This window comes from Pseudopodoces humilis, chromosome 2, assembly GCF_049639895.1.
Source record: "Pseudopodoces humilis isolate 2021_Gansu_Grassland_sample_001 chromosome 2, ASM4963989v1, whole genome shotgun sequence".
Lineage (NCBI taxonomy): Eukaryota > Metazoa > Chordata > Aves > Passeriformes > Paridae > Pseudopodoces > Pseudopodoces humilis.
The window spans coordinates 84,828,875-84,844,102 of NC_142201.1; the positions used below are offsets into that span (position 1 = coordinate 84,828,875).

Below are 15,228 nucleotides of genomic sequence, written 5' to 3' on the forward strand. Positions count from 1 at the left end.
CCTTCAGGACAGGTTGGGTCCCACTTCCAAGTGACTCATTCCCTCCCAGGCACACCACCCTTGGGAAGTCCTACTGAGCTGCTTACAAGAGGGAGGTGTCCCCTTCCCTGTTCAGGACATTTTAAAAAAACTTAGCTGTTGAAATAGTGCTCCTTTGGCTGAACAAACTGATTCTCCATCCAGTTTCCACTTTTGATTATAAAACTGGAGGTCTCTGAGCATCTGTGGTGAGAGGAGGATTGTCACCATGCCCTGTGCTGCAGGCTCTGGTTGTGTTCATTTTGCTACAGGTGCTTTCTCAATCTGCTGCACTGCAAAAGTGAAATACCATCCTTCAGATTAAAATCAGAGACTCATCAGCTCTAAAAGCCTCCACATAAAATGAACAGATGTTCTGCAGATGATATCCCTATTTCCTCCATTCACCTCCAGGCAGCTCCATGCCTTGCTCACACATTCATTTGGACCCCTTTAGTGGGGTCCTGATTGCTCAGCAGCAATTGAAGATCCACAACACGGTGAAAGGAAGACAAGAGCAGGAACTTCCTGCCTTGCTTTTATTTTAGTGAAACTTTAATTGCACAGAAAATAAAAGAGAAAAAATATTGTGCTGTTTAACAGTGGAATGTACTGTGGCAGCTCAGATCTCAGATACAAGCCTTCAGCCATGCATCCTGAGAAGGTGGGTGGAGCTGATAAATGGCTGGAAGGCACCAGTTAGGAATGCTTGACAGTGTTTGCACAGCACATGGTGTTTGATTTAGGAGTGGTTCTTGAATTGCTGAGTCTCTTTAACAGAGGCTGCCAATTCAATATATTGAAATAGGAAATAAATATTTTAAAAATACTTTTATGGGTAGTACTATTTTCCAAACCGATGCACAGTCACAGAATCATGGAGTGGTTTAGGTTGGAAGGGACCTTAAAGATCTCCTAGCTCCAAAACCCCCTGCCATGGGCAGGGATGCACCTACTGGATCAGTTTAATCGGGGCCCCATCCAGCCTAACCTTGAACACATCCAGGGGTGGGACAGCCATAACTTCTCTGGACAACCTGTGTCAATGCCTCATCACTCTGAGTAAATGTATGTACCAGAACAGAGATGTTGCAGCTCACTGCTATATGCATATTCATACAATTTTCAAAAAACCACATATTTATGCCCCACAAAGTCACTGTCAATTATTCTTCTTTAGTAAACCAACTAAACATTTATAAGCACTCATATGATAATTCTTATTATTCATATTGTGGTTGCTCATCCAAGGTCCATGCACAGGCTAATTCTTTCATAAATAAACAGGGAAACGATGGTCCCTGCCTGAAAGAGCTTACAGGCTTGGAAATATCCCTTTTACATCAAATAAAAACTGTAGGCAGAGGAACCAGACCAGCATGTGCATCACACTGAAGGACCAGCCATGGCTGATGTAGCAGTAGAAGAGTTGTGGACATGAGCTGGGAACCATTCCTTTTGCTAAAGTGGTAAGGATTTCTGTCGTGGCAGTGAAGGTTTGGCCTCAGTCTCTCAGATGAGCAAGGTAAACTTATCTACTGCCCTTCACCCTGCCCTAGTGCAAAGATTGTGTGAGCAGAGAGGTGATAGTCCATCCATCATTCCAGTTCTGCAGCTGCAGAAGGAAAAGCTATCACCACCAGCATCAAAGACATGGTGGATGTGAACTCTGTCAGCTATATCCAAGATATTATCTGAAACACCTACATAAGCCAGCCCAAAGAATGGGATTTGCAGCACTTAGAGGTCTGGAACATGCAGATCTTCCAGGTCTCCCTGTTTTCTAGTAAGCATTAATCTTTTAAAATTTATTACAAGTCACAAAACCTGGGATCCCAAGCAGACCTCACTGGTACATCCAGCACTACCAATTCTGCTAGTTTGGCGAAGGGAAAATTCAAACATTTCTATTAAAAGCAGAAGAGATAACTCAGACAGAGGTTATCATTGAGGATCCCTGAGGATGCTTCAGAGAACCAGAAGCAAAATGTAAGATGAGTTCAATGACAGGTTTACCCAAATGCACACAGCATTCAAGAGTCTGGGCCCAGCTTTGATGGAGGCTTTCATAAGGACAGGCTTCAAGGGAAGTGAATCAGTCTAAGTTCTAACTGTTTTTCCCTCTGTGCATCAAGCTCCTGCTCAGATCAATGCTGTCTTCTGAGAGGATAAAGATTCAGCAAAAGCCCTGGAGTATTCAAAAGCAACAAAGCTGGTATCCATGAGCACAATGCAGATTTTGTGCAAATTATTTCCTTATATACTGTGCTGTCAATTTTTATCGTTAATATCTTCCCCCAGGGAGATTTTTAGGAAGTGCTGTATTTGTCTGAGTTTTTTTCTTTGGTTGCTGGTACAGAGAAGCAGCTTGAAACAAAAGAGAGTGAGGCAAGGTTGGTAGAAGGGATAACATCTTTTATTAGACCAAGAGAAACTGGAAAAAAAAAGAGGGAAAAAAAAACCCAAGCAAGCTGAAGGAGAATCTGACAGACATGGGAATGCCTTGTGTGCCCTAAAACATGGATAGTTTTATCCATCTCTATCAGCTGATCTAATAAAAGATATTGTCTCTCATTGCAAACATTAAGTTACATCTTTGGACAATCATGCCCATGGCAGTTTTGCCACCGTAATGAAACAAAGACACGTAAGTGATGAGTGGCCTGTGGACAGATTTGAAAGCAACAATGCACTTTGAATCACCTAGAATGAAATAAAGGAGACCCTGCAGGACTGTGGTTTTGTTCTGGAGAGGTTATTTAGGCTAGCTCTGATGCAATACTCTGCATTTAATAAATTAACACAGACAATCATCATAGAATCACAGAATGGTTTGGACTGGGAAGGAACCTCAAAGATTACCTAGTTGTAAACTCCCCTCCTTCATGAGGAGGGACACCTTCCACTAGACCAGGTTGCTCAAAGTCCCATCAAACCAGACCTTGAACACTTCCGAACGGGACATCCACAGCTTTCTCAACCTGTGCCAGTGTTTCATCACTCTCACAGTAAAGAATTTCTTCCTTACATCTAATCTAAATCTCTCCTCTTTTATATTTAAGCTGTTCCTCCTTGTGCCATCACAATGTGCTCTGGCAAAAATTCACTCTCCCTTTTTTATAAGCCCCCCTTTAAGCACTTTCAAGTTCACCTTCACTGCATCCTTGTGTTTTGATTTTGTGATAGTCTTACAACCACTAAACCTGTGGTGCTGTCCACATTCTATATTTGGTGGATACAGGATATTAGAAAACAATGTCATGCAAAGATAATAATCAAATATTTATGGCCAGTTGAAAAGAAGAGTTCATGCTCAAGCAGAGATTCGGGTTTGGTTTTATTTACCTTGCACAAGTTATTCAGTGCCCAGAGATTGCATGGGTGAGGAAGAAAATGCCACCACCACGGACAGGTTGTAGACGTCCTGCAGACCTATCATCAGTGTGAGTGACAAATAGGATCAATGAAATTGTTTGGGACAAACTGTGCTTTAAAGCAACAGTGTACAGAGGCCAAAAAGTTGTGAAAATATTTGCTGGTTTTGATACAAGTAGTTGTCAAGGCAGAGGTGGGCACACAGGCACACCTCACGGGGCTCTTCAGAGGTGCCCTGGGCACTGGGCCTCCCTTGAAGGGATTATTGAGCCCTTAGTCACCACTCAGACAGCCAGGCACGAGGTGTGTGCTGGCAGCCAGCCCGAGTCCACCCTGCACCTTGCTGGTTGCCAGAAAACTAATGAGCAAATACTTCCGCTTTCAGGCTGTGCCCTCCCCTCTCCCTACACCTGCAGCTAGAACCAGGACTCTGCCTGGGACAAACTGGAGCCTCCGCACCAGCAGCTGGGCTGGGAGCATGGGAAAGCTGACCCAATAAAGACAGATCAAGTGAGAGAGGGCTGGAGCACAGCCGGGAGCCATCCTGCGTGTGCAGTAGGACACTAGCACTGAGCAGCAGGTTTTCCCAAATAGCTGAGTCCTCAGCTCCTGGGGAAGATGAGTATTTCGTCAGAGCACAAGCCCCTTGGGAAGCAGGTCACCGGCAGCCTGCATACGGTGAGTAAGGTATGTTCTCAAGGGAACAATTCCCTTATGTGGGATCAGAGCACCCCTGTTGGGCTACATTTGAGTGGGGTTTTTTCCCCCCATATGCTAATCTGAAGACACCAGGCCTCACCAAATATATCCCTAAGAAGAAGATTCTAGTTAAAAAGCTGTGTCTGACTCTGGCCTGTTTGCACCTGCTGTGTTTCAGGAGGGCCAGATCTCTCACATGTAAGATCTGACAACAGCAAATAACCAGAGTGGTTCTTTTCCTTTGGCAAGAAATGGAATTCAGTTAATACGAATTTTAATTGGTCAGATCTCCAAATAAAAGCCTGTCGTCGGTTTTGGGGGTTTTCAACAAGTCTTATGAGTCTCTAATGATACCAAAACTGCCCTGTGTTGTTGACATCAGGTGGGAACAGTAGTTTTTCTAGCTATAAGGAAAATTAATGGCAGTCTCAGACAAGCAGCATGTTACAAGGCAGAAATCAGTGATGAGATTATTTCTTTTTACTTTCCTCTGCTCTCAGTCTATTGCTAATCAATTTGTCCTCTTGGCTAAACCTGAACAATCTCTTCTCCAGACCTCTCTGTATTAAGAAAACCTAACCTTCCTACACTGCACTTTTCACATGTTAGTTGCAAAATGCTTCCCTATGGAAGTAACTGGTTTACAGATTAGTAAACTGGGGCACAAATAGATGGAACTTTCCTGAGTGTCACTTTACTGGCTAATTACAGGACTGGGAATCAGCTGGTGCCAGTACTTCCAGTCCACTGGGAACCACTTTGATGCCAGGCTAAAACCATTAATCAAGATGCAAGAACATGAAGTTAGTTGGGCTACTGTATTAAGGAATAACATGTTATCCATTTGTACTAATGACAAACAGCATGAAACATATGACCTGCCATCTGAAAAAGGAGCAAAGGCTCAAAAGCCTGAGACTCTTCTCAAATGATCCCTGGTGGGGAGTGCTGTTGGTATCTCTTGGACTAATGGCAAATCTCCCAGGGAGAGAGCTGACTACAGAGACAGCTTTGGGCTGTATTTTTCAGTGGGTGGAAATCACAAGATAGTCTCAGACAGAATAGTGCTTCTTGAGTCTTCTTGACCCAAGTGAAAATAGTTTATTACCCTTGAGATGAAACTACCCACACTAGTGCAAACCAATATTCCATCAGGGTTCTTGGCTTGAATCTTCTGTTGCTTCCCTGGCTTGCTTAGGGTGTGAGCAAATTTCTGCTAAATCTGATAGTTTGCTCCTGCTTAAAGGGAAGGTCTCTCCCTGCACCAGGCTGTCTGTTCCTAGTCTCATCCTTTTGTCAGCTCTGTGCTTGTTAAATCCTCTGTCAGCCAAGCCAGCTCACTAAGATGAAAGAGAAGCAGAGCTGGCATGAGGTGAGCAAGAGATCACATAGGTAGGTACAAGAACAGGGAGCGGGCACGGGAGCCCCCCCCCCTTCTCTTGGTGTGCACTGCAGCATCAGCTCACGTCATCCCATGGGTCTGTACCCATGTGATCCAGCTAAGCACTTAAGTACACACTTCACCTGAGACATGTGACCAGCAGCATTGAGGCAGCTCCTTTCTGGATCAGATCCAATAAAGTGCAGGTGAGCTCCTGGAAAATAGGGTTGGTATTGATTCACATCTTCCCAATGGCAGGCGTGGCCCTGGCCTAGCTTGTCGCTTGCATTACAGTAGTGCTGGCAGGAGGGAAAAGAACTGTCTTCTTTCTTCCCTTTTCTGTTCATCTGCTGAGCACTACATAAAATGACCAAGTGCAAAGGGAAGCTAGTAAAATTTTTCAGAATTAAACATACAGGAAGGTAAATTTAAAAAGTCCAGCTTTCCAGATATTCAGGCCTCCTCCAATTCAGATAATGGTGTTAATACAGAGGGTTAAAAAAATGCTAATAAGCCCACAATCTTTACATTTTCCCCTCTTAAGTCCATGTCAGTTGCATGAAATATTTCCTTTACTTCCTAACTAAAGCCATCATACATTTCTAGGTGCTTTGCTAAACAGCTTCTGTCCTGCACTTCTGACTTGATGGATTTTTGTGTCTTACTTCAGTGTTTGTAGCTGAACCCCCAGACGAGTGGAAGCCAATTCTACCTATTTATAAAGCTTAAAGAGCTTTAGTTTCTCATTTGAAGAGAAAAGAACAGTTAAGGTGATGAAAATGGATTGGCACAGCTTTGGGCTCTATCTTTGTCCCTCTGCACATGGGATGGGTGAGAGCTCACGTACTGCTCTTGCTGTAGGTGGCCCACAGGGACAATGCTTGTGAGCGACTTAGGAGATCAGTGTTGGAACCTGTAGTCACTCACTGTTTCCCTGTGAGTAGGGAAGGGTACTTCTTTTCCCTCTTTCCCACTGGGAAAATGACACTTTTCTACATCCCAGAAATGAGGTGATGACTTAGCCATTTAGAAATGTCCAAGTCTCTGCTGCTGTGCTTGCGAGAACTGTATAAGCATCCTTCATCTGCTTTTTTGCAATAAATCAGGTGGAGGTTCCCATCTGATGCCCACAAAATGGGAGCTCATACTTCACGCCATCATTCCATACTCCATCTACAATCATCTGGCTTTTCCTTGACACTTCCATGTTGGTGACCTCAGACTGATAATGTGCATGGCTTTTTGTCACTTTTTTTTTTTTTTTTAAGTTGTCACCAATTGTGGAGTTAAATGTTGGTGGGGAGATGTACACAACAACGCTGAGCACCTTGAAGAAACACCCTGGCTCCAAGCTGGCAGAGATGTTCACTGGCCAGCCCAAACTCAGGACTGACTCTGAGGGGAGGTTCTTCATTGACAGGCCAGGCACCTACTTCAAATACATCTTGGAGTACCTGCGCAGTAATCAAGTGCCCACCCAGTGCATCCAAGATGTCTACAAGGAGGCATTGTTCTATGACATAGAGCCTTTGATCAAGCAGCTTGAGGACTCCCCACAGATCTTTGGGGAGCTCGTGGCGAGGAGGCAGTTTCTGGCTCGTGTGCCCAACTACAGCGAGAACATCGAGCTGATGATCCGCATCGCGAGGGCAGAAGCAGTTGCATCCCGACAGTCCGGCGTCATCGTATGTGTGGTCAGAACTGAGGAGGATGCCGCCAGGTGTCAGGATGCCTTGAACAGTTTGGACATGGATAAAAAATCTGTGGTGAAGTTTGGCCCCTGGAAGGCTGTGCCAAGTATTTCTGATCTGCTGGACTGCATTCAAATGGATATAGAAGCCAAAGGGTATAAAATATCTTTTCAGCCCCATGTTGCTGAAAAAGGTTTTCGTTTCAAATCGCACGACTTCTTCTATAAGTTCCTGTTCACCTGGTGGTAGCAAAGTGCCACCATTGACAGGGAACATTAGAAAGCAATTACTGGAACAAATTAACCTGGACTGTGGAGACTAAGCTGTGGGTTACCAGAGGGACAGGAAGAAAAGCACAGGCCAAGGAAAGGATCTCCTTTGGCTATCTGCCATATCAAAGAGCACTTAACAGCCACTTTACTTGGGCTTTAGGGGATTTAAAAGGCTCCAGAAAAAGGAAGAATTTTACTCCTCAGTGTTGCTTACTATTCATTCAGTTCAAAGAGATGGATCTGTGGATTGAGCCAACTTCACTCAACCTAAGGGAAATGAATAATCCCAAATATGTTTCATGGACATGTCGAGTTGCTCTCTTAGTGCAAATGGGAATAGGCCACATACATGCAAATCCTGGCTGAAACAGTGACATTACCACATACTCAAATTAAATTCAGTTTCTTGATGGGAAGGCAAAAGCTATTCTTCTCCCTCCTTTCTACACTAGAATCTGGGTTAAAAAGGAAGGATTCAGTGTCCTATGATCTCTTCTTATTCCTCCAGTAGACAGCCTACTCTCTAGTCAATGTATTTATTACTATTATTTATTATTTGTTCTGAAGACAGAGAACCTCAGCTACAGTCCAGGATCAACAAAAGGCCAAAATACCATCACAGATGTGAGGAGTTTATAATCTAAGGACACACACTCCTCTTTCAGACCACATGATCTTAATCTCTTTCTTATGGCACTTGTTATTATGATGTTGCTATTTCTAACTGCATAAGCGCCTAGAAGAATTGGGAAAACCTGCCATGATTTGGTGGGAAGGAAGTGGTACTAAAGCAACAGTCTGCAAATTCTCTTTTACAGAACACAAGTTGCATTCTACAATGTGTTTTAAAAAAATCTTAGAATTTGAAAGTTTATTTTTATACTGGAGATGGCTCGGGTTTAATCATTCTGAGAATCATAATGGCTGATTTGATAAAGATCATATTTCCTTTACTTCTCAGAAGATGGATTTCTTCCAGTCAAGGACAATAACCATAGAACCATAGAATGGTCCTTGGGATTTCAAATAAATAACTTTTAAAATTTTTTTGAATGATGCAGAAGTGCTTTATTTACTGCCATTTTCCCCTCTAGATCCCCAAATTCTAAAGACCTGAAGTTTTGTCTTTAGGGTAACAGATTTGAATCACTCCTAATGAAGCTGTGTTTCAGATGTTTCAGCATGGACCTTCACCAGTGACAGTCGTCACTCCAACAACTGCAGGGCAGTTCTGCTGTGGGTGTGAAGGGACTCTGAGATGTCCCACATGCATAACCTTGGTAAGAATGGACACAGTCAGTGTCTGAAAGGAAAAAAAGGTTTAGGAAATAGGCTCTTTTGATCATAACAAAGTGGCTGGTGGTGCTCAGCCTGGAAGAAGAGAGATTGAGGAGGCCTCCCAACAGACAAATGTTGCTTTAAAGAGATCTATTACACTTTGTACATACTAAGGCTGGGGAAGCTGGAGTAAGTCACAACAACAGAGATGAAAATTAGATATTAGGAGAAAACAACCTCAGTATAGAATAGTTAAAGCCTCACATCAACCAACCTGCTAAGTCTATAGGGCTGCTGCCATGAGAAAGTTTGACACACGCTTTAATCCTGTGTTCAGTTTGGGGCCCCTCACTCCAAGAAGGACATTGAGGTGCTGGAGTGTGTCCAGAGAAGGGCAGTGGAGCTGGGGAAGGGTCTGGAGCACGAGTCTGATGAGAAGTGGCTGAGGGAGCTGGGGGTGTTTAGCCTGGAGAAAAGGAGGCTCAGGGAGGGCCTTATCACTCTCTACAACTGCCTGGAAGGAGAGTGTAGCCGGGTGAGTGACAGGACAAGAGAAATGGCCTCAAGTTGTGCCAGGAAAATAATCAGGAAAAATTTATTCACTGAAAGGGTGGTCAGACATTGGAGCAGGCTGTCCAAGGAATTGGTCAAGTCACCATCCCTGGAAGTTCTCAAAAATGTGTGGATGTGGCACTCGGGGATGGAGTTTAGTGGTGGGCTTGGCAGTGCTGGGTTAATGGTTGAACTCAATGATCCTAGAAATTTTTTCTGACTTTAGTGATTGTATAATTCTGATGGAAATAAATTTTCTAATTATTTTTAATTAACTGAGTTAATGAATCATAAGCAGTATATTATTCATTAGCACTGTATTAGTCTTAAGTCACTTTTAGCCAGCATGCAGACAAGTTTCTTTACACAAACTGTTATTGTTAGATTGGGAAAATCACTGAAACTTTCAGTTTTGCTAAACTAACCCTGATATGCTTTGATGAACAAAACCTGAGAGAGAGAGAGATGTATTTCTGGGCACAAAATTTGCAGAATTTATAGACTACAAGGGCATTTTGCAGAAACCAGAAGGTAACAAGAGACTGTCAAAGACTCTGTATTGTATGTGCTGCAAAACTCCCTACCTGGAAAAAAGATAACAAAAAGACTGAGAAATGTGGACTGATTAACATGAAAGCAAGAATAAATAAACAGTAGGTGACAGAATACTAATTAATGAAGATAATTACATCATTTTTAATGAACATTCATTTCTTTGTCTGCTAAAAAAGTAGAAATAGGTAGGAAAGGCGGCTTAAAATCGAATGCTAGTGAAATCTTTGTGGGGAAGCAGGGCGGGGCAGAGGCGCTGCGGCCCCGTGTGTCTGGCTGCGCAGCGGACCGAGCCGCGGCCGCCATGTTGGGCCCGCGTCCCCATGGCAACGGGAGGCCGCCGGACCATCGAGTGGGGCCTCGGGGCGGAAAGAGAGGCCGCGCCTCTGGCCCCTCCCTGAGGCAACTCTATGGCTCCTCTTCCGGGTCGTGGTGCGGCGTCATGGCGGCGCACCTGAAGAAGCGGGTGTATGAAGAGTTCACCAAAGTGGTCCAGGTAACACGTCGCCCCCGGGCCAGGATGGACGGCTCTGGGCTCTTCCGTGAGGCGGGAGGCGGAGCTGTGGGGAAACACGCCAGCCGAGCCTGGGAGCGCCGCCTGCCCGCCGGGCATTGGGGCTGGGGCGGTCCCTGCGGGATTGGGGAAGAGCGGGACGGGTCGTTCCCGAGTTTAAGAAGGATGGAGCTGCCGGAGGGGAGGGGTCTGAGGGAAGATGTTCCCCTCAGGGTGGCGCGGGAGAGAAGTTGTGGAGTCTCCCTCACTAGAGATACTCAAGAACCGTCCGGACGCAGTCCTGTGCAGTGTGCTCTGAGATGACCCTACTTGAGAGGGAGGCTGGACGAGACGACACACTGTGGCCCCTTCCAACCAGACCCGTTGTGTTGATTTATTAACCTGAGTAGGGCCAGGACTGCTGCGAGGAAGATGCAGCGTCCCCCAGCCCGGGACTGGGAAAAGAACTATAGTGAGTTTTTGGGCTGCTCCAGGCCGGTGGGAGTCAGAGAAGTCGTGTTTGCCCAGGATTAGTTTTTCGGTGTTGGAAGCAGCAGGATTTGACCCAGCCTAGTGTGGGGAGAGGCCATGTTTCAGGGGGGTAGGGACTACTTGGGCAGGACAGTAACAGCCACAGTGGTCTGAGGATGTGTTTCTTTGTGAAACAGATGAAGGAGAGGCTAGTGACTGCCGTGGGACGTGGGACCTTCCTTAGGCCTCCACATATTCAGTCTGGGAAGGAGTGGGTCTGGATAGGCTGTGTTTCTGAGCCGTGTCCCTTTGCCCACAGCAGCAGCATGAGGACCTGTCCTCTAAGAAGTTGCGGCTGACCAAGCCCAGCAAGTCAGCAGCGCTCCATGTGGACCTGTGCAAAGCCACCTCACCTGCAGATGCCTTGCAGTACCTGCTCCAGTTTGCCAGGAAGCCCGTGGAAGTGGAGAGCGTGGAAGGAGTTGTCAGGATCCTGCTGGAGCATTATTACAAGGTGGTGAAGCTGGGAGCCAAACATGCTTGCTCCTTTTGCTGCTGTTTGCTTGGTGTGGGATGTTGAACAGGAGCTCACAGGCTCCTGTGTTGCTGATTCAGTTGCTAACAGCCTGGGCTGAGAGTGAATAGCTGTAGCCCTTGACCCAGGTGATTTCTGACTGTGTTATTTGGCACCTTTGCTGGTGGTTTCAGGAGCCTGTGACAAGGGTGTGACAGTGTTATCCCTGCACATGGCCTGCGTGGAGGTTAACTTGGCAAGGGACAAAAGACATGTCAAGTTCTCCATGGAGCTTGGCTGTCCAGAGGTGTTTCAGCTTTATCTAACTCTTTCCTGAATGATGTGTGCTTACCTTGTTCTTAATTTTCTCTAGAAGTGGAGAAACCTTTTAGCTATTGCTTATGAGGTAAAAAACAGCATTTTTAAAATCACAGAATCATGGAATGGTTTGGGTTGGAAGGGACATTACAGATAATCCACTTCTGACCCCACTGCTAAGGCAGGGACACTTTCTGCTAAACCAGGTTGCCCAGAGTTCCATCCAGCCTGGCCTTGAACACTTTGTGGGATGAGGCAGTTTCCCTGGGCAGCCTCCTCTGGGCCAGTACCTTACCACCCTCTCAGTAAAGAATTTTTCCCTAATATCAAATCTATGAAAAAAACTGTCAGGGGTCAGTCTCTTCTGCAGTTAGCAAGCAGTAGAACAAGGAAATGGCCTCAAGCTGCTCCAAGGAAGTTTAGATTGGATATCTGGAAAAATTTCCACACTGAAAAGATTATCAAGCACTGCAACAAGCTGCCCAAGACAATGGTTGAGTCACCATCCCTGAAGGTATTGTGTAGATGTGGCATTTGGGGACATTGTTTAGTGGTAGACTTGTCAGTGCTGGGTTAAGGGTTGGACTTGATGATTTTAGAGGTCTTTTCCAACATAAATGATTCTCTGATTCCATGAAATAGAGTTCCTAGTCAAATAACACAGATTATTTTTGCTGGAAGTTTGTTTTGTAGCCTGTATTAGAAGAGAGACTCATGAACCTGCAGATGAGATCACAGGGGCAAGAGCAGAGCCTGGTACAGAGTCCAGCTTTTAAAAATACTGCTTTCAAAACTACCGTAGCTGACATTATTTTACTTACAGACAAAATTTTTAAAGGAACTTGTTTCTTAGTACTCCATAACACTTGCACTTTTCCTGATCATTCAGAAATCTGACCGTAAAAGCTGTAACTGCAGTGGAAGTTATGTGATGATTTATTTGTTTGTAGTGTCGTTGTTTTGTTTAAGATGGTCCTGTAGCCTTCTTCATCCCTATATGTCATCAGTCCCCATACAGTCCTAATGACAGTATCTATCCATTGTTCAAACACGTAACTTCAAGCCTAAGATAAAAAATGCTTCTCAGTTGAATTGAGAAAGTGACTGCTCCCTTGGGTGTCACATTTGTCACTTGGAGGTTGTGTGTGGCAGTGAAGTCTCTCTTAAACACGTGAAAGATATAACAGTTGTAACTGTAAAATTTCTTGTTGAAAGATAGGATATTTGTTATTGTAATATTTCTGCACCTCTCTGTTCGGTGTTGCACAAATGCTTGGTAAGATCCAGGTATGACATCCAGATGACTTTTTGCCTTTCTGCTCTGAATTGGTTATCCTTGGCAATACAATGAAAGAGGGACCATCCAGATATGACCAGAAGTCTTGTGTGCATGAGTCTGTAGAAGCCTTAAAATAAATCTTTAAAATGCATGAACTTTTGAAATCAATTTTAAAGAAATATTAACTGATGAGGCTTACTTCTGTAATTATCACCTGTGACAGCATTTGCTGTTTCTTAAATGAGTAGATGTATGTAGGTAATATATGCTGTTCTCTTTTTTTTCTTTAACCTTGCTGTGTTGGGGATTTTTTCTTGGTGTTTCCTTCCAGGAGAATGATGCCTCTGTAAGACTGAAGATTGCATCCTTGCTAGGGTTGTTGTCAAAGACTGCAGGATTTTCCCCAGACTGCATTATGGATGATGCCATTAACACCCTTCAGAATGAGAGTAAGTCTCACTTTTGATGTGGTGCTTGAGATCAAGGGGGAATCATGCTGTCCCAAAGCATTTGAGACAGTGGCAAGGCCTTACATCTCAGATGTATGATTGAGAATTGCTGGTTAGAGTGTTTATTTTCTGGTTTTATGAATGATGGCAGATAACACCACGTTCTGAGGAGAAGAATGTTCCTCTGACCTGCCTGCTCTATATCTTTATTCTAAATGAGTGCAAAATTTGCTTTTGCATCTTCATCTGAGAACAGTTGCTTCTGAAGTTCTCTGTTCTACAGGGCAGTTTTTCTTAAAATGCAAGTGTGTTTTAAGAGGAGTTTTTTTTATATCATGTTAGAGGCCAGCATGATAGTGGTAGTCTCTAGCATGATAGCCATCAAGCTGTACCAACAGGAGTGTAGCCAGCAGGTCAGGAGAGAGTCTTATAACCTTTTACTCAGCAGTGGTTAGGCCACATCTGGAATATCTTATGCAGTTTTGGGTTCCTCAGTGCCAGATCAGTGCTGGTAAGGATGGGTGAGTTCAGCAGAACCACTGAGGTGGTAGAGGACTCTGGAGTATGTGATGTACAAGGCATAGCTGAGAGAGCTGGGCTAGTTGAGGCCTTGAAAGGAGAAGGTTTCAGGATGGCCTTCCAATGTGGACCAGTCTGTGATCCTGGTAAGAGCATGGTAAGAGTTTAGCAAAGTAGTGCATAGCCTTTCACTCTTCTGTTTTGCAGAGTCTCACCAAGTCCTTGCTCAGCTGCTGGACACCCTGTTAGTGATTGGCACAAAACTCCCAGAGAATCCATCTGTCAGGATGAGGCTGGTGGAGGTAGCCTGCAAGGTAAGGAGGCCTCCTTGGGCCAGGGAACTTTTGTCACTACCACAAGAAAAAAAAGAAAGGTAGTCAGTATTTAAGTTATTTTAATTTTTCTCAACAAACTTACAATACAGAGGTTAATCACTGCTAGGAAACGTAACACGATATTTAAAAGGTCTGAAGGAACGATAAGAATCCAGTTACATCTGCTCGTCTCTTGTTCCACAGCATCTGACAGATTCTTCTCATGGTGTAAGGAATAAGTGTCTTCAGCTAATTGGTTGTCTTGGCCCAGTGGAAAAAGGTGCTGCAAAAGAGGCTGAAAGCCAGGCGGCCAAAGATGTCCAGAAGATCATAGGAGATCATTTTAATGATCAGGACCCTCGAGTTAGGACTGCAGCTATAAAAGCCATGGTAAGTCTAGCTGGTAGTGTGGAAGAAATAGTTTGGGGTTGTGTAAGGAAGCTGAGAGAGGGCTGCAAACTAATCCAAAGAGGTTTGGTTTAGATATCATTTTAATTTACTGAGTAAAAGCCTGTTTAGAGTATCAAAACTACCTGAAAAAATATGCTAGGTCTTGAAATATTAGAGTAACATGAGATCTCAAAGGGCATTTGAGTGATTCATCACTTCTGTTTCAGCTATAGCTGAAGAAGCCTTTCAACTTGTTCATTCTTTTGCTTGTGTGTAGGCTCTTTCTTTTAGTGACAAATTTATTTCTTGATTTAGTATTGGTTATTGAAACTACAATAAACCACTAGTGCTCCAAAATGCAGTAGGTATCTACTTATGATAGGAAACCTGTGTGATAAGTCCAGAAAGAATTTTGGTTTTCTGTTTTAAAGCAAATGTTTATGTTTTGCATCATGGTTACATTCATTAGTATTCTCTAACTGTTCATTAGATATATTGTATACTGGGGTTTTTTTTTTGTGTGGGGACCTTTCAGAAGCTTTTGGCTTTGCAAAAATGCAAGCAAAGACCATGCATTTCAAAATACTGCTTAATATGAGTTGCCTGTGAGAGTATGGGGATACAGAAGTTTCTCTATTACCCTTAAAGTTTATAAAAATGTTC

General features: G+C 44.1%; 2 protein-coding genes across 6 annotated transcripts in view; both read left to right on the forward strand.

Annotated features, from left to right (window-relative positions):
• Positions 1–2,953: 2,953 nt before the first annotated feature.
• On the forward strand, positions 2,954–8,344 carry KCTD14 (potassium channel tetramerization domain containing 14). Of its 2 annotated transcripts, none has more exons than XM_014259741.2 (2): positions 2,954–4,080; positions 6,742–8,344. In XM_014259741.2, exons 1-2 carry the CDS (start codon positions 4,012–4,014, stop codon positions 7,411–7,413), a joined length of 741 nt encoding a protein of 246 aa, XP_014115216.1. In that variant the 5' UTR covers positions 2,954–4,011; the 3' UTR covers positions 7,414–8,344. The 2 variants fall into 2 exon arrangements, with proteins under 2 accessions (XP_014115216.1, XP_087908409.1); XM_088052283.1 differs by having other exon boundaries at positions 2,954–4,071.
• Positions 8,345–10,243: 1,899 nt separating this feature from the next.
• Positions 10,244–15,228, forward strand: part of INTS4 (integrator complex subunit 4) — a 34,380-nt gene continuing 29,395 nt past the window's right edge. The window contains exons 1-5 of one of the 4 annotated variants that reach the window (XM_005530995.3): positions 10,244–10,314; positions 11,105–11,296; positions 13,225–13,342; positions 14,069–14,175; positions 14,380–14,565. In XM_005530995.3, coding sequence (XP_005531052.2) covers positions 10,261–10,314; positions 11,105–11,296; positions 13,225–13,342; positions 14,069–14,175; positions 14,380–14,565 — 657 coding nt within the window. In that variant the 5' untranslated portion in view covers positions 10,244–10,260. Of the gene's footprint in view, positions 10,315–10,616; positions 10,784–11,101; positions 11,297–13,224; positions 13,343–14,068; positions 14,176–14,379; positions 14,566–15,228 lie in introns of those variants that run through there. The other 3 variants (XM_005530994.3, XM_088051175.1, XM_088051176.1) reach the window with 3 other exon arrangements.